The sequence below is a fragment of the Anabrus simplex genome, chromosome 1, assembly GCF_040414725.1.
Source record: "Anabrus simplex isolate iqAnaSimp1 chromosome 1, ASM4041472v1, whole genome shotgun sequence".
Lineage (NCBI taxonomy): Eukaryota > Metazoa > Arthropoda > Insecta > Orthoptera > Tettigoniidae > Anabrus > Anabrus simplex.
Genome location: NC_090265.1, coordinates 1077695852 through 1077720756, shown reverse-complemented (window position 1 = coordinate 1077720756; position 24905 = coordinate 1077695852). Strand labels below are relative to the sequence as shown.

The following is a 24905-nucleotide window of genomic DNA, read 5'->3' as shown; positions in this document are numbered from 1 at the left end:
TTAGGAGTTTACCCTCGGAATTCACATTCATCACTAATATTGTTACAATGACTTAGCTTTTAGCTAAGCTCATATCATTTTGAATTTTTGGAGGCAATTCCCTTTTCCTTTTCTCAGAAACATTGTAACTAACATGTAATTTGGTGTTCTTTGGGTTTGCCTCCAGTAGTTCAGCATCACTTAACTCAAGCCAGTTATATTTATGCTCCTTTCTAGAAGTGTTTTTAGTATGGAAGCAAGTTAATTGGCCTCTGTATTAAGTTTTTATTCCTTCTATCTCTCTTAAGTTGGCAAAATGGGAGTAGCTCCCATTATAAAACATGTAGAATTCCTTTGATATTGTGTGCATACCTGAAGGCACAATTAAATGAATTTGTTTAGTTCTTTCTATTTCCCCTTTTTAAGTGTAATTTGAAATTTTCATCGTATGTAGCACATTCCTGTTGATGCAGTCAAAAGTCACATTCATTCGTAAATGAGATTTTTCAGTTCCGTTATTTTTTAATTTTTTTTTTTAATTTTTGGTTCCTACCTTTTAATCTTGGTTTGTTAGTTTATTAAATTAAGAGTTTGAGGGTGATTACCATCTACCATTTCTTTTCACAAGTGATTCGCTCCACTACCTCGTAGGGCTCCATGCCGCTTCCCACATCCTTTGTAGTTGTCACGTTTGTCAACCTGTTGTTTATGTTTTATGCTGATTCAAGTCTGTGAACCTTATGTGTGTTCTAATGTTGTTACTGTGTTTTTAAATTCATAAGATTATTATTATTATTATTATTATTATTATTATTATTATTATTATTATTATTATTATTATTATTATTATTATTATTATTATTATTATTATTATTATTATTATTTAATTATGTTTGTGTAACCAGTTTTGAGGTTACAATAATATATACTGATGGGCAATTGAATGAGAGATACCTGCCTAGTAGTGTGTTAGCACCCCCTGATATAGTGTGACATTGACTCCACAAGGCATTGAACGGAGCCATACTGATCCATGACTGCTGCACAACCTTCCATAATCCATGGAGATAGTTTGGAGCAGAGCCAAGGTCATGCATTCCGGTATCCCTCTGGACAGTATCTCAGATGCACTCAATAGGAATGAGGTTGGGTGATCCTTGGGACTAAGCAAGCATCTTCGTATCTGTAGAGTGTTCCTTGAACCAATCAGCCACAGTACGGGAGTGATGGGATGGTATATTGTCTTGCTACAGCGAAAGGTTTCCTGTGGGATGCTGGAGGCAAAGAAACGAGTGGGCATGATTAGACAGCAGGTTTCTCTAACATTCAGTGTTGAGGTACATTGGGAGATATTCCAGCGGCCCCATTTCATCTCATATGAACAGTTCTCTTATGAGGATACTGCCACCACTGGCAGAGCTCTAACCTACTGGCAAGAGAGACCCATTGTCTCATGTACTGCGTGAGGCACTTGTACCCTGCCATCGTCGTGTCGTGTACCAACTGGTTCTTCGACTCATCTGACCAGGCGACCTTTTTCCATCCTTTGAAAATTTAAAGGTGGCATTTCTTTTTCCCATGTCAGTCCCCTGTACCCTATTGTGAGGAGATGGTTCTGGATGGCATAGCTCCTCACACTTTGTTGCTGTACAGCTAGTGATTTGCTGCACTTTAGGCATGTCTATCACCTACTTAACATCCAAGCTAGCTAATGATAACCTTTGTCATCAGCAAGTTGTACTTCTCTGCAGCTGACCCCAAATCCATTTACTCATAGAACTCTCTTGACACAGTGGCCCATGGAAAGTCCAGTGTCTGCATGACTTTAGAGATGGAATGATCCATACACCAAACACCAATAATCTGGTTGCAAACAAATGCACAGAGATTTTTTAGTCAACTGTTACTCTCAGATAGTACAAGGTCTGATGACATCGCAATTCCATGCTATGCAATAAGTATTTACCAGGCTGACTACAGCACAATTGTCAAAATGGCAGCTATCTCTAATTCAGTTGCTCATCAGTGTAGAGTGTCTTCACCATTCCTGTAGTAAGAGGTGACTAAAAGAAGCCCCAGGGGCTCTTAACTTGGGAGCATAGTTTGGTGACCATGGAACCCTTAACTGAATACTGGCATTGCTTCCACTTACTTGTGCCAGGTTCCTCACTTTCAACTATCCTATTCAACCTTCCTTGGTCAACTCTTGTTTATTTCTAGCCCCGCATGTATTAGAGTTCGAGGCCTGGGGAGTCTTGCATTTTCACGCCCTTTGTGGCCCATGTCTTTCTTTGGCCAGTTGGTTCCATCACCTTCTGATTCAGCTGTCCTTCCCAGATTAACTTTTTTGTCAGTTTTTGGTAATGTTCCTGTCATTAGCATTACATCCCGAGTTAAAAATTTGGTAAGCTGAGACTATCTGCTACAATCTCTGTGTCGTTTCCTACACAGTTTATTAACATGACAAAAAATTCCACATCGACAACACCCCTCCCATGTCTTGTACACCCGATAAACATCAAGTTGCCTATTATCTTTAGAAATGAGCCTTACACCTAGAATTTCATGTTTCTCATTCTTAACTTTTCCATAGCTTACAAATTCTTCTTTCACCAATATGAATTCTCCCCCTCCTACTGCTACTCCCATCCTGTCTCTATGACAAACACTCTAGTTTTGCGAGAACATTTCTGCATCCATAATATCACTTCTCAGCCATGATTCAACTCCTATTACAACATTTGGTAAATACATATAAATAACTTTATTCTATTCCTTTCTGTACAATAGTTCTCCAATTTAACAGTAACACTTTTATAACATAATTATTTGACTTCTAGTTCTCTGTACTCTCATCGCCAATCTCCAGTGCAACCCATTTCCCTGAATGCACCTCCCGAAAACCCTACTAAACAAACCCCTTTATGTACCCATGCAGTTCAAGCGAAGGCCATCTGAGCACAGATTCTTATCTCCTAACTCCCAATTTCCCAAATATCAACTCCATAGATTCATTTAAAACCCTGATAATTCTCCAGTCAGTAACCATCTGACACAGTATCCCACTGATAACAATCTCCTGTGTTGCCATACTCAGATCCCATATATTGCTGACTACGTTGGTACCTATTCCTACTTGCTTTACATCATTGGTACCAATGTGAAAAACTACAAGCTTTTCCTCTCCTTCCCTTCTACTTTCTTCAAAATTTGTTTAAACCAAATTCCTGGATAATACTCTATCATGGTTTCCTTTCCTCCACACACTTTTGTCATGTGCCTAACAATGGAGTTCCCCAAGATTGGAACCTCAACCCTACCCATCTCATTAGATCCCCTCCCTTTTCTCTGACTCATGTCCCATTTCATCTCCTTCTTCTTATTCTCTACACAACATTTCCCCTTTCCATTTACCTCTCCCCTCATCTGTAACACTTCCTTGTTCCCTATCTTCCTTCTGCTGTCCTACAGCCAGTGACTCATACTGATTCCTCACCGATCTCTCTCCAAAAATCTCCCCCGAACTAGATCCCTTTGCCCGCAATTTCCTTGTCCTCAAAACATTAGCCTACTAGTCTTCCACAACTTCTCCCCTCCCTTCCCCTCCTATTCTCTTCCTCTTGTCTACTTGTTGTAGCCTGTAGATTTTTTGAAGGAGATATACCTTCATTTCTGTCCTATTTATCTCTCTCAAACACTCTGTCTTCTCTCATACTTTTTAATGTCTGCTCACATCTGCAGCCATTCTATAAGATGGTGGCAAACAAGAGGAGAAAGATGATGGAAGACAACAGCAAGGGTAGTATAGAGGTATTGTATGGAAAGGATAAAAGTAAAAGAAGGAAAGATATGATGGAGTGTGTGAAAATGGTAAATAAAAATGGCAAGGCAGTAGAGGAAAAGGAGGAACTCAAAAAGATGTGGAGGGAGTAAGAATTGCTTAATACAAATCAAATCTCAGAGGAAGAAGTAAGTGAAGATGAACTACAAGAATGGAGAGATAGGAGGAACTGGAAGCAGCAGCAAGGAAGATGAGGGAAGACACCAGGTTTGGATCAGATGAATATGGAGATGGAAATAGCAGTTGGAGAGTTGTGGAAACAATGGCTATATCAGATGAAGAGATTTGTATGGATGGAGAAGAGGACAGCAGAAGACTGGAGAAGGGAATAGTTATACCTATCTTCAAGAAAGGAGGGAGAGCAAAACCTCTTGGAGAGTCATTCTAATGTGTTGTGTGAAGACTTTTAAAACAATTCTAGAGACAGATTTGGGTTGAAGTAAAAGTAAGGTTGAGAGAAGAACATTATGGCTTCAGACCAAGAGAGTCCCCAGTAAATCTCATCTTCACATAAGACAGCAACAAAAATGGCTGTATGAATTAATCAGATTACATAATTCAAGAAGAGGAAAAGAACCAAAGGAAAGCAAGACAGTTTGCTCTGGGTGATTTCCAACAAAAGAACAGTGTTAAGAAATTTTGTAAATTTTGGACAGGGAGAATTGGGATTAAGCTGTTTGAATAAATGGTATGTGATACAGATGATACAGATGTTGATTCCCATAGGGAATCTGAAATATTTATTCCAAGTGAGTAAATTTATAATTGGCTAGAATTTAAGAAAGGTTTGAAACAAGGAAGTGCACTCTTGCCATTGCTTTTCATTGTAGTAATGGGTGATATAATAATAGGAGCAGCAGAGGAAATTGGGGGAGATAAAATGGAAGCAATGTTTTTTTTTCAGATGATTTGATGGCATGAGGAAACTGGAAAGAGGAAATGAGGAGCAGTTGGATGCATGGGATGAAATAGTACAAAGATATGGCATGGAATTTAGTATAAAGAAGAGTGAGACAATGCTTACAACCAGGAATAAAAATAGATCAAATATTAGAGTAACAATTGGTGGGGAACAAATGTGGAAGGTGAAGAGTTTCAAGTACCAACAGAGTTTAACATAGAAAAATGGAAGAAATGATAAGGAAATAAGTGAGTGGGGGTGACAAGAAGAAACATTCCTCAAAAATATTAGAAGCTTGATATGGAGTAAAGATATCCTTCAAAACAGCAAAAGAGTGATATACCAGATGTATTAAAATCCAATACTGACATATGCTTCAGAAACTTGGATAGTGAGGGGAAGAGAGTACCGTGAGGTGAAAGTTTTGAGAAGTAGAACAGGAGTAACAAAAATGGATAAGATAAGAAATGAGGAGGTTTAGAGAATTAGTGCAAGTGGAACATTGTAGAATAGTACAAAAGAATCAAGGCTTAGGTGGTCTGGACACATGGATAGAATGAAGAAGGAGAAGATACGTATGAAGATGCATGGAGGAGGAATGAAAAGCAGTGGACCAAGAGGAAGACTAAGATACAGATGGCTGAAAGGAGTGGCGAAGGACTGGACTAAAGGGATGACAGAGAGATGGTGGGAAGACAAAAGACAATGGAGGGGCTTATGTTCTAAATAGACCTAGCCAGGGGCAAGATGATGATGATGATGATGATGATCATGATGATGATGATGATGATGATGATGACTTACATACATAGTACTTTGAACAAATTTGAATACTATAGTTGGAGAGACATGTTCTTTGACTGTATAACTATCTAGTAAGGAATAGGGTTGGGCAGATCGGAATATTCACTTGTTCCGCAACATTAGGAACTCGAGGCGGAGTGTTTCGGTACAGAGTGCCGAGACACGGGACACAGGACTGTAACTGCATCCTAGAGAGAACTTCGAGAGGCAACAGGACATGCTCCGCTTCAGCTGTATGTGCCTGAACCGAATGTGCTGTGCCAAGGCCGCACTAGATAGATTAGTTGGCCTTGACTGTGTCTGCCTGTCGATACCGGCTGTGTGCCACCCTGTGTTGGAGTGTCAACATTTTTTCATCCAGTTATATCTTTAATTCTAAAGCGATGACCCATATTTTTCTTGGGCTTAAAAGTTTCCCTAAAGTCCAAATTAATTTTTAACATCAATCTCCGAGAAAGTGTTGAGGGAAATTTTCGAGATATTGAAGAAAGTAAATGGAAGTTGAGAGGGAAGGAATTCGAAGTGCAGAGAGCATAACAGCACCAAAGTACATCAATGTTTTCATCCAGTTATATTTTTAATTCCAAAGCGACGACCCATATTTTTCTTGGGCTTAAACGTTTCCTTAAAGTCCAAATTAATTTTAACGTCAATCCCCGAGAAAGTGTTGAGGGAAATTTTCGAGATATTGAAGAAAGTAAATGGAAGTTGTGAGGGAAGGAATTCGAAATGCAGAGAGCATAAGGCACATTGGGACGCAGGCGAAGCAGCTAAAGCAGTGCAGCGCAGAGCAGATTTTTGTAATCCACACAAATCATTGCACCATCGCAAGTTGATAGACAGGGCAGGACAGAGCAGAGCAGGCCGGTTCTGCACCTACTTCCGCCTACCACGTGAAGTCTTCGAAACACAGTTTCCTGCGCACGTGTCATGCAGTTGGTTAAGAAATGGAGGAGAAAATTACCACAGCCATTCAGTCTCATCATGTTTTGTAGGTACTATGTGAATCATGTGGACTGCAATGCAGTATGTATGTATGTATGTATGTATGTATGTATGTATGTATGTATGTATGTGAGAAAATGGCTGAACAGAATTTAATGAAAATCGGTATGTAAATTCGGGGAATAAAGCACTACAGTCTAGGCTATAAATCATTTTATTCACGCTGCGTAACAAGGTAGTTTAGAGAAAGGCCTAAAATGTAATCCACCGAGCAAGTGGCCGTGCGGTTAGGGTCGCGCATCTGTGAGCTTGCATTCGGGAGATAGTGGGTTCGAACCCCACTGTTGGCAGCCCTGAAGATGGTTTTCCATGGTTCCCATTTTCATACTAGGCAAATGCTGGGGCTGTACCTTAATTAAGGCCATGCCCGCTACCTTCCCAATCTTCCACCCTTCTTCCGTCGCCGAAAACCTTCGATATGTTAGTGCGATGTTAAACAAACAGCAAACAAAAGAATGTAATCCTCATATATCTATTAAACAATCCGTGACCCAAGTTCTCGCAAACATATAGAATTTAAGACAAAGATCTAATGCTGATTATGGAGAGCATCATCGCCGAGTCCATCGTCGTCATCCATCATCACATTTATGTGAAGAGATAAATACGGAAAATCATTTATCATGTCTTGTCAAATATAAATGCAAACGAGTTCACAACAGATTATCAATGTTGATTGATTTTAGTATCTTGTGTCTTGTGACAACTAGATGAAAATCTAGCAGTACATTTGTAAATACATATTTTCCCTCTCCCCCACTGTGATCCTATTAATGAATTTACCATGCAAGTTGGTCGTGTGGTTGGGATCGCCTTGCTATGAGCTTGCATTCGGGAGATAGGGGGTTTGAACCCCACTGTCGGCAACCGTGAAGATAGTTTTCCGTAGTTTCCCATTTTCACACTAGGCTAATGCTAGGGGGGCTGTACCTTAATTAAGGCCATGGTCGTTTCCTTCCCATTCCTAGACCTTTCCTATTACATCGTTGCCATAAGACCTATCTGTGTCGGTGCGACGTAAAAAATATAAAAAAAATAATCATGAATTAAATTCTTTGCTTAGTCCATATGAACGCCGAACATCGGTAACATAGAAATATTGTTCAGTCTTGTAAACTGGCGAAGGTGGTTGTTTTTATTGCGATTGTCTTAAGTTGAATAACCGCGTTGCCATCAGCACAGGGGAAATTGTGCAGATGACTAACAAAATGAGAAAAATCGCGAATGCTTGAAGAAAAAAAAAGAGCCTCTTTATACTGGATGCCCCAGTATCACAGAGTCTAAAGAAAACATGTTATACCGGGCTGAGTGGCTCAGACGGTTGAGGCGCTGGCCTTCTGACCCCAACTTGGCAGGTTCGATCCTGGCTCAGTCCGGTGGTATTTGAAGGTGCTGAAATACGTCAGCCTCGTGTCGGTAGATTTACTGGCACGTAAAAGAACTCCTGCGGGACAAAATTCCGGCACCTCGGCGTCTCCGAAGACCGTAAAAGAGTAGTTAGTGGGACGTAAAGCAAATAGCATTATTATTAAAACATGTTATTTCTGAAAACCGACGAGACCCTGCGTGGCAATGTGCGCTCACGTCCACTTTGCAGTTTCGTAAGCTTCGCGCTGTTCTGCTCTGCTCTTCCCTGCTCTGAGGCCAACTGCTTCTCAATGTGCGCCCGGCCTAACAGCACCAAAGTACAACAACGTATTCATCCAGTTATATTTTTAATTCCAAAGCGACGACCCATGTTTTTCTTGGGCTTAAAAGTTTCCTTAAAGTCCAAATTAATGTTTAACGTCAATCCCCGAGAAAGTGTTGAGGGAAATTTTCGAGATATTTTTACTCACTAATTACTCACAATACAGGCCAATACATTCAACTGGTGAAAATATTCTTGAATTGGTTACTTTTAAACACCTGCACTGCCATTGTAACCGTGTTATGTGTATTTTATATTGACCGGAAAAATCTTAACCTAAAAGCAGCCTTTAAACGTGATTATAGGGCGCGAATTTCAGTGTTCCGACTGTTCGTTCACGTTCTCTGCAGCTTTATGCTGGACCATGGCCATAACTACACACAGGCCCACACCACACAGCACGTTCCGTACAGGCACATTCCCAGTTCCCACTGGCGCGGAGCATGTAATGTTGCCTCTCGAAGATCTCTCTACACTGCGCAGTAACAGTCCCGCATCCCGTGCGCCCACTGCACAGTTCAGCTAGTAGGCGAAGGGCAGTGCATAGTGGCGCTTCTGATGGGACAGCGAGTCAATGTCTCCGGCTCGCTTGAGAATGTTTCGGAACAATTGACACTCGGTGTTCTGGAACAGAGGAACATAACTGTGCACCGGCACATTGTGCCGAAACAGGGACATAGTGCCCAACCCTAGTAAGGAACTAAGACTTACATCCTGTGGAGGTCCAGGTGGTCCTGGATTACCAGGAATACCAGGGGTACCAGGCTGCCCAGGGTATCCCGAATCTCCAGGTCGGCCCGGTGTTCCAGGTGCACCAGCTTCACCCTGCAACAGAGTAGTCATTCCTGCAGAGCATATCAGAGCATAAATCATGCGAATAGACACTCTAAGTTGGATTTATAGTATTTTTATATTCATTACATAGCTGACTTCTTGGGAAGACTGATTACTGGTATTTCAGATCTTGAAGAAGGGGTGCAGTTCTGGGCAGTCTGGAGGAGCAGAGTGCAGGGATGGCGGGTGGTGGTTTGTGAGCGGGGGGGGGTTGTAGTCCAGAGAAATGTTTATAATTTAAAGTAAGAGAATTACATTTTTGAGTCGTTTTATAACCTTAAGTGTGTCTTGTTTAGTTCAATTAACTGCAAGTAATTTCTCCAGTTGTTTTTGTTTTGTTAATCTGAAGTAAAAACAGGCCTGTAGAACATTCTTATGAAGTGACAAAGATATTTTTCTTAGGGTATGGTTAAAGATGGTTTTGATATTAATGATAGATTTTAAATATGAATTTAAATAGGGTCTAAACATATTATTGCATTTATGGGAAGACGTAGGAGAAAGAAGACAAGCTGCTCAACTAAGTCGCATGTGATAAAGATGTTGATTCCCATAGGGAACCTGAAATATTTGTTCGGGCAACTGCCCTAAATGCAGATCAGTAGTGATTGATTGTTTGTTTGTTTGATTGATTGATTGATTGATTGAATGATTGATTGATTGATTGATTTCTTTCTTTCTTTCTGAGGATAGAATACCTCTACTTAGAAATCTATAACAAGGGTTGATCACCCTTTGTAGTCAGATGCTTGCTCATTCAGAACATAATAGTGCACCAATGCTTGGAATAGGTATACGATGGGAGATGAGGGCTAAGTGGACCATACATGCTCAGTGTTCACAGGAAGAGAGTCCAAGAGAACACTGAATTCATAGATGTTGTCACAAAAAGAAATTGGACAGCAACCAAGAAGGCTGAAGTTTTTGTTCTGATATTAACTTTTTTCAAATGGACTAGGTCTTCCAATGGCCCCTCAGTCCTGGGCAGGCTTTAAATGGTTGGAGGGTGTGAGGAATCTCCCAGACAGCTTTGAAGGTAGGCACATGAAGTACATATGAAGCAGGGAAAGTACACACCACCATGAAGGAAATGAGAAGACTAAATGTGAACATCATGAGTATCCATGCGAGGAGGTGTGACAGGAGAGTGTTATGTAGATGACTGTAAAGTGTACTGCAGTAGTGATGATGATAGAAAACATGTTTATGATGTTAGTATTATTGTGGATAAGAAAATGCATTCTGCTGTCATCGCCTAAAACATTATCATTCTTCAAGTATATACTCCAGCAAACTAAAAGAGCAATGACAAGGAAGAGGACTTCTAGACCCAAATTCAGGAAATACTAAAAAACATCAACAATTATGAAGAGACCATCATTATGGGAGACTTCAAAGCAGAAGTGGGAAGAAGTCCTGAAAAGTATATTGGACAATGGGGGCTTGGATGAACTAATGAGAGGGGAGATAAGATGGTTCATTTCTGCAGAGAAGAGCATCTTGCTACAGTCGAACCTCTCTTATACAGACACTATCAGTTCCAAAGAAAAATGTCTGTTACAAGAGGTGACAAATAAAACGAGTTTGTAAAAAATAATCAAACATTTTAACGGCAAAGAACATCCACTTTAGGCATATATATCTTTATTTTGATTTTTCTAAATCATTTCTGTTTAATTATTTCCATGGAAGATATTACAAATTATTTTACATCCTTTACAAACATTACAGCTTTGTGAAGTAATTATTAAACTTTGTATGTGTAAATTTAACACATGTTTTCATAACTGCAATATTCTCTAAAAGGAATAAAGTCTGTTAAATGGTTCCATTGCATTATCACCGTACTCATGGTCCAGCATGACACACAGATTCTTCATTTGTTTAAGTAAATTTAGTCCCTCCTTCACTGACAGAACTTCTTGTTTTCCTTCCGCCTCACTATCGTCATCACTTTTCATTCCTGATTTAGGTTCTGTAAAATGAAAATAAGTTTTATTCAAAATGCTCTTTTGTACAACTAGTAAAGGCTGCTGGGTATAGCTAGAAATATTCACGAAGAAGAATTAAACTAAACCTGAAAATTTAGATTAAAAGAATTAAAAACTGTCTTGTTCTTTAGCTGTAGAAATAGTTATGCCACATTTTCCAAAGCATTTCCTTTTCATGGTTTTGCAGACTTCATTCCAGGCTGCCTTTGTCCATGAAACTCCATCACCAACATTGATCTTCTTCATTAAATCAAATGCTGAGGTGCAAACTAATATACCTATGATATATGCAACACACAATTACTGTATAATTTGATAACACAGAAAGCTTACTGTAAAATGTATCCTGAAGTCGCGACTACCAGTCGCCCTCGAGATCATCACAGCAAGAAATATTCTCTTCTTCGGTGTCAATATCATACCAGCTATCGTAGCTAAAGCCTGAAGTTCAACATATTAATTTCAAACCTCTACCTCTGCTTGTTCTTCAGCTATAGAAATAGTGATGCCACATTTTTCAAAGCATTTCCTGATTGTGGTTTCGCAGACTTCATTCCAGGCTGCCTTTGTTCACAAAACTGCATCACCAACATTGATCTTCTTCATTAAATCAAAAGCTGAGTCTGCTTCATCCATGTATGCTACTAACAACCACAAAACTCTCTTGCAAGAGCCTAATTTGATTGCTTGAATGATTCGTTGATCCAATGGCTGAAGATGAGAATTGGTGTTGGGTGGAAGGAACAAGAGTTGTTTTACATGTGAAAGCTGTATTTCTGGATGACCTATACAATGAGTTTCTCTCATCGGTTGACCGGCAGGTGCCCAGCTTATCTGCCTCCCGTTGACTCATCACTCCCCGCTCCGCGGCATAGCAACAAGGACAGCACTTCACTCGCTTTATCCGTGCATGATATGAGATAACAATTAAAATTAAGAAAATAAGAATTAAGAAAATCAGTAACTAAGAATTAAAAAAATAAACTCGTACGTAGTCCTTAGTAGGCCGATACGAACAAAGAGAGAGAAATTCATACCTTATGACATGAGATGTTGGAAATGTTCTCCTCCTGCTTCCACACATTTCTGGCATCGTCTTAGGAAACTCCAATTCACACGCACAAGTTCGTCTTCCGTAAATGAGGCTATTTTAACATTTTCGTAGCCCGCCATGCTGAGCTCTTCAAAACTCCAGCTTCTTGTCCAAGTCATCTTAGGGATTTTGTAGGTGTATGTTCTAGTCTTTCTGCAATTTCATTTACTTTTTCCTCATTAAGTACACATTTTTTTAACACTTAGCTTCTTATCGAGGAAAGAACCAGTTCCTCTCCCTTTTGTTTACGAGTTTCAGCACGGTTAAAAATCGCCTAACAACTTCCCTGCAAGACTCTGTTTTCACATAATTATCATACATTAATACCCTTTCCTTTACCATGTACACATGTAGAGGAATTTTGGGAATTATACCCTGAAGTAACACTTCACAACTCGAGAACAGTTTGAGCAACAGATGAACACTTGATACATGCTCTAAGCATGGACCTGAACTGCGATGTGCGGGCATTCCCGTGCTGTTGCTGTGCTGTGTAATGGGAAGTGATGAGTCAACAGGAGGCAGATAAGCTGGGCACGCCTGCTGGCCAACCGATGAGAGAACCTCACTGTAGCATTATCTAGCATCAAGATCACATTATGTTTCCTTGCCTTCATCTTTGAATTCTAAGCTAAGAGCCAATTCTCAAATACTGTTGACATCATCAATGCCTTTTTATTTGCATGCCATTCAACACCAAGAACATTTAATTCCATGTTTTTAAAGCAATTGGTTCTCAAGGATTTACTGATTATTAGAGGAATTTCCTTTTCACCGAGTGTGTTACAACAGAACATGATGGTGATTCTTTCCTTTGACATTTTACCACCCTTGCAACTTTAATTTGGCAAAGTTAGACCAATCTTGTCAACATTCAAAATGTCTTTCTTTGTAACTCTTCAAGATGTCTATTCACCTATCTTTTCAATCTGCTACTTCTGTCACAGACACACCACCTTCTCCACAGACTGTTTTGAAAGTAAAGTTATGACATTTTATAAGACAATCTAGCCACCAGTTGCTAGCTACAAAATTCTGTACTTTCAGATTATTTGTGATTTCTTGCACTTTTTCTTGTAATGTTGGCCTACTCATACACAGTTTCTTTGCTTCAGCACACCTAAACCCCTCATATACTACAACGTTCACTTCTGAAAAACTGACTTCCACTTTCTTTTCACTCCTTGATTCCTATTTTCCTTCCACTCATTTAAAATTTCATTTCTGTTCTTCATAATAGTGTTTATTTGAGTTTTCCTGCATTTCAATTTTTCAGCAAGCTTTCTCACTGAAAGCCTTTTGGCACTTTCTATAATCACATTTCTTCTTGTCTCGAGATCTAAACACACTTGTCACTTGTTACTCATGATTAATGGATGACTGAAATGCTATGGTATTTCTGTCTCACTAAATAGTGCATGTACTGCAAGTCTTTTCCTTGTCAAGTTGACTGCCTGACCTCGATATTATCAGTGACAATCTGAGTTATGAATAGAATAATGCAAGCTGGGTAGAAAATCCATAGGTAACTTGTGAGTAAACAGTCACTGGCAGCATTCCTCGGCAATTAGAATTTTCAGAATATACACCATTAGTTAGAACACATGACAACCATTATGAAAGGTCTAGAAAGAGAAATGTACAGAAGAATTAACTTCATTCCTATGTAGCCTACATTTTATTCTCCCTTTCTTTGGACTCAAAATAGTACAAACATTGAAAAGGGATTTCCATACATCTGCAGAATGGTTTTAGAAGAAAAGATGAGATGGTCCAGTGTAAAAAAAAGTGTTGTGTAACAAGTAAAGTGCAAAGCTTAAGACAAGTGGAGGGAACTGATGGCGATGTCTGCTGTCCAGACTTTGAGGTGTCTGCTTAAATGAGGCTAATTTAACACGTGTCTTATGTAAAATAAAATTGGTTCTGGGGAAAAATCTCCATATAGCGAGGTGTCTGCTGAATACGAATGTCCATTAGGGCAGGTTCAACCATATTACAAATACTTTGTTTAAGCTTCCTGATCGGAGACTTTACACATGGAAAGCACCAGTACATAGTTGTGACAACATCCTAACATACCGAGGGACCAAATAGACTATATTCTAATTAAGAACAGGTTTAGCAACAGTGTGATTTCAGTTAAAACCTATCTACATGCTGATATTTCATTTGATCACAAACCACAGAGGCCACACACTGTAATCATCAGCAACTAAACCCATTTCAAACTGTGAATGTTTACACTGAAGCCAAACTGGAGGACAATAAGCCTCGTGAAACATGTGCTGAAGATATTCCTCAATATCATCCATTATCAAATACATGAGAAATGCAAAAACATCAGCAAAACACAGTTTGGTATCCATAACGGAGATGTCAATCACAGTGTGTCCACCTGCTTTGTAGACTGCGCAATGCCCATATAAATAATGCGATGTGTGAGACAGGGATGTGTTTTATCCCCAGTCCTCTTCAACATCCACACAGAAGCACTAGAGGGGCTCCAACAAGGTATCAAGTTCAATGGTAAACTTATCAACAACGGACAGTATGCCGATGACACAGTGGTGATTGCATATAACATTCAGGGCCTTCAAGAGAAAAGCAAGAATTACAGCTTTGACCTCAACACAAAGAAAACAAAGTACAGGGTCATACCAAGGAAACCTACACTGCCTGAACTCTTAATGGTGAGAAATCAACAGAGAGAGAGAAGGTCAAAAATTTAATATGTCTCAGGTTTATAAATGAAAACTGGGACCCCTCCATCAAAATCTAATGTCAGATAGAGAAAGCTGCGCAACTCCTATGTTGTAGGGATCTAATCTTGTACAGAGTTTGTCTGGGGAGAGTAAACTGACAATACAACAAGACAATACAATATTTTCCTCGTGTACATGAGCGATCTGAACACAGGACAAAAACTAAGCTACTGTCTTGCAAGTTAGCCTCTCTTCCTATCTATGCGGGACAATGTCTTCCTCCCACCGTTGCTTTTAGTGTCTTGTCCTTGTGTGAACACACTCAGGACAGAACAATAAGGAAATAAAAGTGGGATAGGAGCACAAGTGTGTTAACACATTCACTCGTGAATCCGACTTAAATCGGACTGTGGACACCACTTATAAGAGGCCGTATCCGACCTAAGTCAGATAAGCATTCACGAGGACCAATGAAATTTAAACTGAGCTCCAATTGATGTTTTGTCATAGTTATGCTTCTAACTTATAAATGGCAGAAAAATGAAGTATATTTTCACCCTTCTTACGTGCAGACATGAAGGCCATGTGTCTGCTATTTTTTATTTGAACGAAGATCGAGGTTGAGCAGTCGGAGTCCTCCATTATGTTTCTAAGCGTGCATTATGAAAGTTGACAAGTGGGTTGTGAAATACAAAGGAAGTTTGGAAACCAAAGAAATATAGGACATTCTGTTCAATGAAGACTCGGGAGATGAATTTATTCCAGTAAAAGGAGAAAGTGACAATAATTTTGAAGAACTACCTACAGAATCTTCCTCTGCAAACCATGTGACCTTGTAAAAAGTTTCAAACAAACTCATAACATGTAACCATGTGACCTTGCCGTGGTGGGGAAGCTTGCGCATCCCAATGAAGTAGATAGCCGAGCTGTAGGTGCAACCATATCGGATGGGTATCTGTCGAGAGACCAGACTAAAGAATGGTTCATCGAAAGGGGGTAGCAGCCTTTTGGAAGTTGCAAGGACGGCAGTCTAGATGATTGACTGATACAACCTTGTAATAATACTCAACATGGCTTAGCTGTGTTGATACTGCTACACGGCTGAAAGCAACAGGAAACTACAGCCGTAACTAACTCCCGAGGACATACAGCTCTCTCTGTATGAATGATGTACTGATGATGGCTTCCTGCTGGGTAAATTATTCCGGATGTAAACTAGTCCCCCATTCGGATCTCCGGGTGGGGTCTACACGAGAAGATGGATATTGACATTCTGCGAGTCGGAGCGTGGAATGTTAGGAGTTTAAATCGTTGTGGTAGGTTAGAGAGGTAGTTGGTATAAGTGAAGTACGTTGGCAGGAAGAACAGGATGTTTGGTCAGGCGACTACAGAATTTTCAACACAAAATCAAACAGGGGAAATGCAGGAGTTGGTTTAATAATGAATAAGAAAATAGGGCAGCGGGTAAGCTACTACGACCAGCATAGTGAAGGAATTATTGTCGTCAAGATAGACACCAAACCAATGCCCACCACAATAGTGAAAGTCTATATGCCTACTAGTTCAGCGGATGATGAGGAAATAGAAAGAATATATGAAGAGATAGAATACTTAATACAATATGTAAAAGGTGACAAGAATCTAATTGTGACGGGAGACTGGAATGCAGTGGTATTCCAAGGAAGAGAAGGTAATATAGTAAAAGAATTCGGATTGGGACGAAGGAACGAAAGAGGAAGTCGGCTGGTTGAATTTTGCACTGATCATAATTTTTTTTTTTTTTTTTTTTTGCTAGGGGCTTTACGTCGCACCGACACAGATAGGTCTTATGGCGACGAGATCATAATTTAGTCCTTGCCAATACTTGGTTCAAACACCACAAATGATGTCTGTATATGTGGACAAGTCCTGGAGATACTGGAAGGTATCAAATAGATTTCATTATGATTAGGCAGAGATTCAGAAACCAGGTGTTGGATTGCAGAACCTTTCCCAGGAGCAGACGTGGAGTCTGACCACAACTTGTTGGTCACAAAATGCCATCTGAAGTTGAAGAAATTGAAGAAAGGAAGGAATGCAAGGATATGGGATCTAGACAAGTTAAAAGAAAAGAGTGTGAGGGATTGTTTCAAAGAACATGTTGCACAAGGACTAAATGAAAAGGCTGAAGGAAACACAATAGAGGAAGGGTGGATAATCATGAAAAATGAAGTCAGTAGGGCTGCTGAAGTAATGTTAGGAAGGAAGAAAATATTAGCTAAGAATCAGTGGATAACTCAGGAGATAATAGACCTTATTGACGAACAACGAAAATACAAGAATGCTAGAAATTAAGAGTGCAGAAAAGAATACAGGCGATTAAAGAATGAAATGGATAGAAAGTGCAAGGTAGCTAAGGAAGAATGGCTGAAGGAGAAGTGCAAGGATGACGAAAGTTGTATGGTCCTAGGAAAGGTAGATGCTGCATACAGGAAAATCAGAGAAACCTATGGAGAAAGGAGATTAAGGTGTATGCATATTAAGAGCTCAGATGGAAAGCCACTTCTAGGGAAAGAAACAAAGCAGAAAGATAGCAGGAACATATTCAACAGTTGTATCAAGATAAAGATGTAGATGATTTGGTTCTGAAACAAGAAGAGTCTGTTGATGCTGATGAAGTGGGAGATCCAATTTTGAGGTCAGAGTTTGACAGAGCTCTGAGAGACCTAAATAGGAACAAGGCACCTGGAATTGATGACATTCCCTCTGAGTCACTGACTGCCTTAGAAACCAGCATGGAAAGGTTATTCCATTTAGTGTGGAAGATGTATGAGACAGGAGAAGTCCCATCCGATTTTTGGCAGAATGTCGTTATACCTATTCCCAAGAGAGCTGGTGCAGACAAGTGTGGAAATGACCGCACCATTAGTTTAGGATCTCATGCCTAAGAAGAATGGAAAGACAGGTTGAAGTTGAGTTGGGAGAAGATCAATTTGGCTTCAGAAGAAATGCAGGAACAGGTTAAGCAATCCTGATTATGTCTGATCTTAGAGGATCGAATTAAGGAGGGCAAGCCAACGTACATGGCTGTATAGATCTAGAAAAGGCATTCGATAATGCTGATTGGACCAAGCTATTTAAGAATCTGAAGGTGATTGGGATCAGATACCAAGAACGAAGAATTATCTGCAATCTGTATAAAAATCAGTCTGCCGTGATAAGAATCGAGGGCTTTGAGAAAGAAGCAGCAATCCAGAAAGGAGTGAGGTAAGGCTGCAGTTTGTCGCCCTTCCTTTTCAATGTTTACATAGAACAGGCAGTAAAGGAAATCAAAGAGGAATTTGGTAAAGGAATCTCAATTCAAGGAAAGGAAGCCAAAACCTTGAGATATGCCGATGATATTGTTATTTTATCTGAGACTGCAGAAGATCTTGAGAATTTGCTCAATGGTATGAACGAAGATGAAAACAAGTTAGTCCAAAATAAAAGTAATGGAGTGCAATCAAACGAAGGCAGGTGATGCAGGAAATATTAGATTAGGAATGAAGTCTTAAAGGAAGTAGATTAATATTGTTACTTGGGTAGTAAAATAACTAATGATGACAGAAGTAAAGAGGACATAAAATGCAAACTAGCACAAACAAGGAAGAGCTTTCTTAGGAAAAGAAATTTACTCACTTCAAACATTGATATAGGAATTAGAAAGATGTTTCTGAAGACTTTCATCTGGAGTATGGCATTTTGTATGGAAGTGAAACATGGACGATAACTAGCTTGGAAAGAAAGAGAAGAGAAGATTTTGAAATGTGGTGTTACAAAAAATGCTGAAGGTGAGATGGATAGATCAAATCACGAATGAAGAGATACTGAATCGAATTGGTAACAGGAGATTGATGTGGCTAAATTTGATGAGAAGAAGAGATAGAATGATAAGACACATCTTTAAGAAACCCAGGACTTGTTCAGTTGGTTTTTGAAGGAAGTGTAGGTGATAAGAACGGTAGGTGTAGACCAAGATATGGATATGACAAGCAGATTAGAGCAGATGTAGGATGCAGTAGTTACATAGAAATGAAAAGGTTAGCACAGAATAGGGTGGCATGGAGGGCTGCATCAAACCAGTCTATGGATTGATGACTCAAACACAACACCTATAAAATGTGATGCGGGAGAAGTTTTAGTACTTGGTACCGAACCGCTTTATATAGGCAAACTTCACCACCATTTACTGCTAATACAGGATTAAATAATGCTGGATAATGAAATTGATTGTATAACCTTTGTGAATTTGTTTCATTCCAAGGATTCTTTTGAATATATTTGCAGACAAATTAATCTGTATGCCAGTCAGGCAATTAGCACTTCACCTTGCACCTTCACCAAATAATCTTGCATACGGACATGGAAACCAGTAGAGGTTCCCGAACTAGAAGTGTTCTTATGTTTGTGGAAAAAAAAAAAAGGAAAATATATTGGACTGAGGACCCAATCTTCAAAATCCTGTATTTTACCAAGAGCATGTCTCAGAACCGGTTTGAAAATATTCTCAATTTTCTCCATTTCCTCTGCATCCCTTTAAGTGTGACACCAGATATCATACACTTAAACACTACTAGAGAATCTAATGAAGATATGTAACAAATTTCAGATTTTAAAATTAAGTACCGGTACCTTAGAAACAGTGATCAAAAATAAGAATGTACAGCATCAGTTTGAAACAGTTCAGCATATATATGGCTGGACTGAGCATTTAAATTGCCCATGTAGTAGCTGGCAGCAAATAATACAGCAGATAAACCTGATGAAGAACTGTGTGCCATCAATTTCCATATCCACAGTCTCTTATTATATTTGGTTAATTCATCTCCTACTATATTAATACTTCTGGGTACAAGATATGTAATAATTTTCTTAAGTTTTCTTGGATCTGTTTTAACAATGTATGAACATTGTTTTGTCTTGTCCTGAACAACTGATGAGCTGTTTGTGGAACACAGGACAGTACACTATTGTCCTGTCCTGCACATTGTACCTGTGTAAACTCGGCTTAAAGCTCAAAAAGAGAATAGTGATCTGTTATGTCCACTCCTTTCTGCTATATGATGTAGAGGCTTGGACATTGACAGAAGCCACAGAAAAGTAAATTCAAGCTTTTGAGATGTGATTATACTGGGTCATGTAAGAAATCTTGTGGGTAGACCATGTGGAAAATGAAGAAGTACTCCAGGGAATGCACATTTGACCTGAGCTCATAAAAACAATTAAAACAAGGAAACTGGAATATGGTACATGGGTCACACTATGAGGAATCATCAAAAGTACTATCTACTACAAGTAATACTTGAAGGACAAAATTGAAGGCAGGAGATGACCTGGCAAAAGGTGAATATCTTGGTTTGACAATTTGAAGAAATGGATCAATATGTCCACCTCAGAGCACTTCCACACCACACATGAAAAAAGGAAGAGAACCATGCTAGTAACCAACATCTTCACCAGATAAGGAATAATAATAATAATAATAATAATAATAATAATAATAATAATAATAATAATAATAATAATAATAATAATAATAATAATAATAATAATAATGATAAGAAGAAGAAGAAGAAGAAGAAGAAGAAGAAGAAGAAGAAGAAGAAGATCTTCCAAAGTTTTACTGCATGTTCATTACATTTTATGTGTGAATTTCTATTCTAGTGAATAAAAAAGGAGAAAAATTTCTAATGTATAGACTCATTAAGTTATGCACTGAGTTTGTGTTTTCTTGAATAAATTACATTCTCTATTGCACTGCCTATTTTTCTTGAAAAGTTTCCCACTGCAATCCAACTTTCATAAGCCAGGGGATGCATGTGCAATCCCTTCATGGTACCCATGCTTGCAGGAATATTTCAGTCACCTTAAAAATAAATTTAGCTGTGTATTTGGAATGCTGGTAACGTGCACACAATGTAGGTACTTAAAATTACAGTCCAACCTGGAACAGACCATGAATGCTTCAGCTCAAATGTAACTTACACGTACGTATTAACAATCTAGAGGAAGTACTTACAGGTGGCCCAGGAACAGCTACTGTCTCTAGCTCTCTGTTAGAGACAAAAGGTCCTCTTCCTGGGACAGGACTAGGCTGAACGGGTAGAACAGTGTGTTCAGGACCAGACTCTTCTACATCTGCCAAGAAAGAGAGAATTTATAACCTACTTGTAAATTCAAGGTTTACTAATTACAAGCACAAAATAGTCATCACCATCATGTTTCCACCCCAACAAAATGGGTACAGGTCCTCATCATTGCCCAATTTCCTTTCGAAACAATCTTTGTTCCTAAAACGATTAACTGCTAGCATATTAAATTGTTGGGCTTGCCCTGAGTTTTCTGGACATCTGGTAACCTTGTACCCAGAGCATCTATCCTAATTGTGTCACCCTAAATACACCTCTGCCAGTACTGGTTATGCAGTGTGTCCAGAATAGAAGTATAGAACAATAAATACTTAAGTTTTAATACCCATAAGGCAAATTGAATTGATTTGTCCAACACTGTACAGATTAACTTAGGAAGTTTTTATGCACATTGGTAGATTTCAGTGTGGGCACCATTTGTAGCTTTCATCATCATCATCATCATCATCATCATCATCATCATCATCAATTTCCCATTCCAGTTGCCAGTTGAGCCATTATAAGCTCAACAGCTTCAAGTGTTGTCTCAAATGGCCAAATACTCCAAATGTGTCCATTATTATTTATTGTATGGGAACCCACAGCACTGGTGTACCGGTATGTGAAACAAAATATTTTTATAATGAAATACAAAACAACCAATGAAGCAGAATCTGTTTTACAACTACAGTAAATGATATAGAAACAAATTACAACACAAAATAAAAAGACATTACAACATAACTAAAAGAATACAATGCAAAAAATAACAAAGACACTAGGAACCACATGAAGGATACCGTGCAGAATGATTAGTACCGAGTGAGTTGGCTATGTGGTTTGGGTCACGTAGCTGCAAACTTGCATTCTGAAAGATGGTTTTCCATGGTTTCCTATTTTTACACCAGGCAAATGCTGAGGCTGTATGTTAATTAAGGACACGGTCACTTCCTTCTCATTCCTAGCCCCGCCCTATACTTATATCAGCATTGTCATAAGACTTGTCTTTGTCAGTGTGACATAAAATAAATAGCAAAAATAAAAGTAATTAAAAAGGCTCTATAGATAACATATTTACAGGGACAGCAGCTGCTAATACTGGTTGACTACCAGAAATGTGAAAAGTTGATTCATCACCAAAACAAGATAATCAATTCCTTCGATATTCCAGCATTTCAGCAGCAAAATCAACTCACGGTGATCATCTGACAAGGTGGTGTAGGATGGCATGCACTGCATTTTATGCTTGAGTTATAGGAATAAACTATGTTAGATAGATTTATGTACAAGCTCTTCTTCTACAATTTCTGTGCATACGTGACTTACGACTCAACAGTGACATGAAATGTTGGCAACCAAATATTGTACAGACTGTTTATCCACTGAGTATTTACCTATATTTTGCTGTACTGAATAGTTCTCATATTATCTATTATTTTTGTGTTCCTCTAGCCTGGGCATGTATTTTCAACACCATGTTTGTGTTAAATGCATGAACATTTTTACAGAAATTTGGAAGTATACTCTGTTTCTTACCTGGGCAGACAGGGCAGCATTCGCCTAGAGGGATGAACTTCTGCGTTGCACATTCCTTCTCTTCACACACTACACCTTCACACTTGCTCCCTGCACATAAGATAGAGTATACTATCATTAGACACTACACTGTACAACCCAAGTTTTGATATACTCAAGATGTTTTTCATAGGAGGGTGGCCAGTGCAAGGAACCACTGTAAAGACAAGTAAATTAACATACACGTGATGAACAATAGTGACAGACTTTAATTTTGTACTATGACTCAATGTTATTCATTTAAATATTGTATCTATCAAGTGCAGCTCTGGCAATGGATTATAAATAATGTATTCATTTTTTATTTTTCATCTTAGTAAGCCTAGATGAGTTGACAAAGGAGCTTTTGGTTCTCTTCGATGAACATTAAGAAGTCAGTACATTCTGATAGGAGACTTCTAGTTCTGAAGAGACACATGACTAAAGGTGTGCATCACACTCTCACAGCTCATGCCAGCTCATTTCTGGCAAACTGGCTCATCATCATGACACTCAAAGAGCCATGGAACACATTGCAGCTAGCTGAGTTCTAGCTTGGTGAACTAGGCTAGCTTGTATGCATGGTATCAGCTCACTACTTGGATCATGTGGTAGCTGCACTGCCAGTGCCAGTCCAATTCAGTAGTGGCAAAACAATGGACATGTCATTGAAAACACCAAATTTTAGCAATCCGTGGAATGAGTGCTTCAGGTGATAGAAATTTCAGCCAGGCAAGAACAATCTCACCAAAAAAAAGTAATGCAATTAGTCCTCAGAATGTATATGGTCTATTAACACACGATGTTTGTTTAGTGAGACAACTTCACATCAGTTTTTTTTCTCAATTGTTCTGTGAATAATTGGTGTGTACTTGTATTCTTATATTATAAATCTTTGTACATCGATTATTTTCACAGTGAAGATGGATCCAGTACCTGATCAACAACCTCCAGCTCACCTCAGTTTTGTTGTGTTGTGTTACAGCAAGATCACATTTTTATATCAAATGTTAATTCCAAATCAACAGTCAGTACTCAGTTATGCCATCTGCACATGTAAATTTGAAACTGAATGTGTAACACCAAGTATTTTAGTCCTAGTAGGTAGGTAAGGGTTATTCTGCCCGAAGACAGGTCCGAACCTCCGCAGAGGTGTTCCTGAGCCGGAGTTTACGTGTGGTAGGGTGGCCAGTTCCTTTCCGCTCCTCCATTCCCTTACCTCCCACCAACAGCGCGTGCCAACCCATCCAACTCCTGACCATGCCCAATGTTGCTTAACTTCGGAGATCTCACGGGATCCGGTGTTTCAACATGGCTACGGCCGTTGGCAGTCTTAGTCATACAGTATAAATATACCGTACGTGTTTCAGACTTTAGGCTAGTTGAAGTCAGCTTGCCAGCTTGCTGCTCTATTCCACCTAATCATCTCATAGCCTAGCAAGCTTCATCTTTTGCAAAATAGTCAGAGTCTCTCATAGTGCATTGGCATTGCCGGTAACTTCAAATAGCCTATGCAGTGTCCTCCATGCTATGTACTAGCCAAGTGTCTTGGTAGGTGTGCTATTTCCCAACTGAAGAGCCCAAATTAGCACAATGGAGTGAAATGCTGGCAAGTGGAATGAGTTAGCCTGAATATTTATAATGTATAATATCAAATAACTGATCTATTATATTGGTACTGTTCCACCTTGGCAATCTGTGCTCCATGCAATTCTTCTGAGCCTAGCTTCACAGGTGTGAGGTTTTCTACATATATCTACTGTTGCACCCTAGAGTTAGGCTTGGAAAAGGTTATTTGTAAACCATACATTTGTCTATTAAGTCAGCAACCTGCAGACTGATTTAATCCTTAAAAAGCACATCCTAGCTTATGTATGAAATGAATTTCATTTTGGTCCATATTGATGATTTATCACTATCAACAAGGATGGGAAGGTCCACCTATTCAGTACCGGTACTGTATAGTTGATAGTTGACTAGAATTATGTAGTTATACAAAAATCCTGAAGTCTACAAGGCTACAATTGTAATGAAGCATTCCGGACAAAGAGAGGACTGGTGAGATAGTTAGCCATTCTTTTCTTACTCTTAGCCTTTTCCCGATTTATTTGGGGTCGGCACTTGATGTGAATTTGGCCTAATTTTATAGCCAGGTGCCCTCCATGACACCAACTTTCACTATTGTGTGTTTCTGTGGTAAATGGTAATGCAGTGTTTTCTATGTAGGCCTAGATGAAAAGAAATGTATTAAGACTAACACTAACACCCAGTACATTGATCATTCAGCCAAGGAGCTCACAATTACACCTATTATAAACAAGAACAAAAGAGATATGTCACCTATTGTTTGCAGTGTTGTATTTCA

At 39.1% G+C, this 24905-nt stretch overlaps 1 protein-coding gene across 2 annotated transcripts in view; it reads right to left on the bottom strand.

Moving 5' to 3' along the window:
- The window catches only part of LOC136858009 (collagen alpha-1(II) chain), a 209645-nt gene that overhangs the window by 101214 nt on the left and 83526 nt on the right, over nucleotides 1–24905 (bottom strand). The window contains exons 5-7 of one of the 2 annotated variants that reach the window (XM_067137199.2): nucleotides 22523–22608; nucleotides 20878–20996; nucleotides 8932–9045 (exon numbers count right to left, since the gene is read on the bottom strand). In XM_067137199.2, the coding sequence (XP_066993300.2) occupies nucleotides 8932–9045; nucleotides 20878–20996; nucleotides 22523–22608 (319 nt within the window). Of the gene's footprint in view, nucleotides 1–8931; nucleotides 9046–20877; nucleotides 20997–22522; nucleotides 22613–24905 lie in introns of both variants that reach the window. The other variant, XM_067137200.2, reaches the window with a different exon arrangement.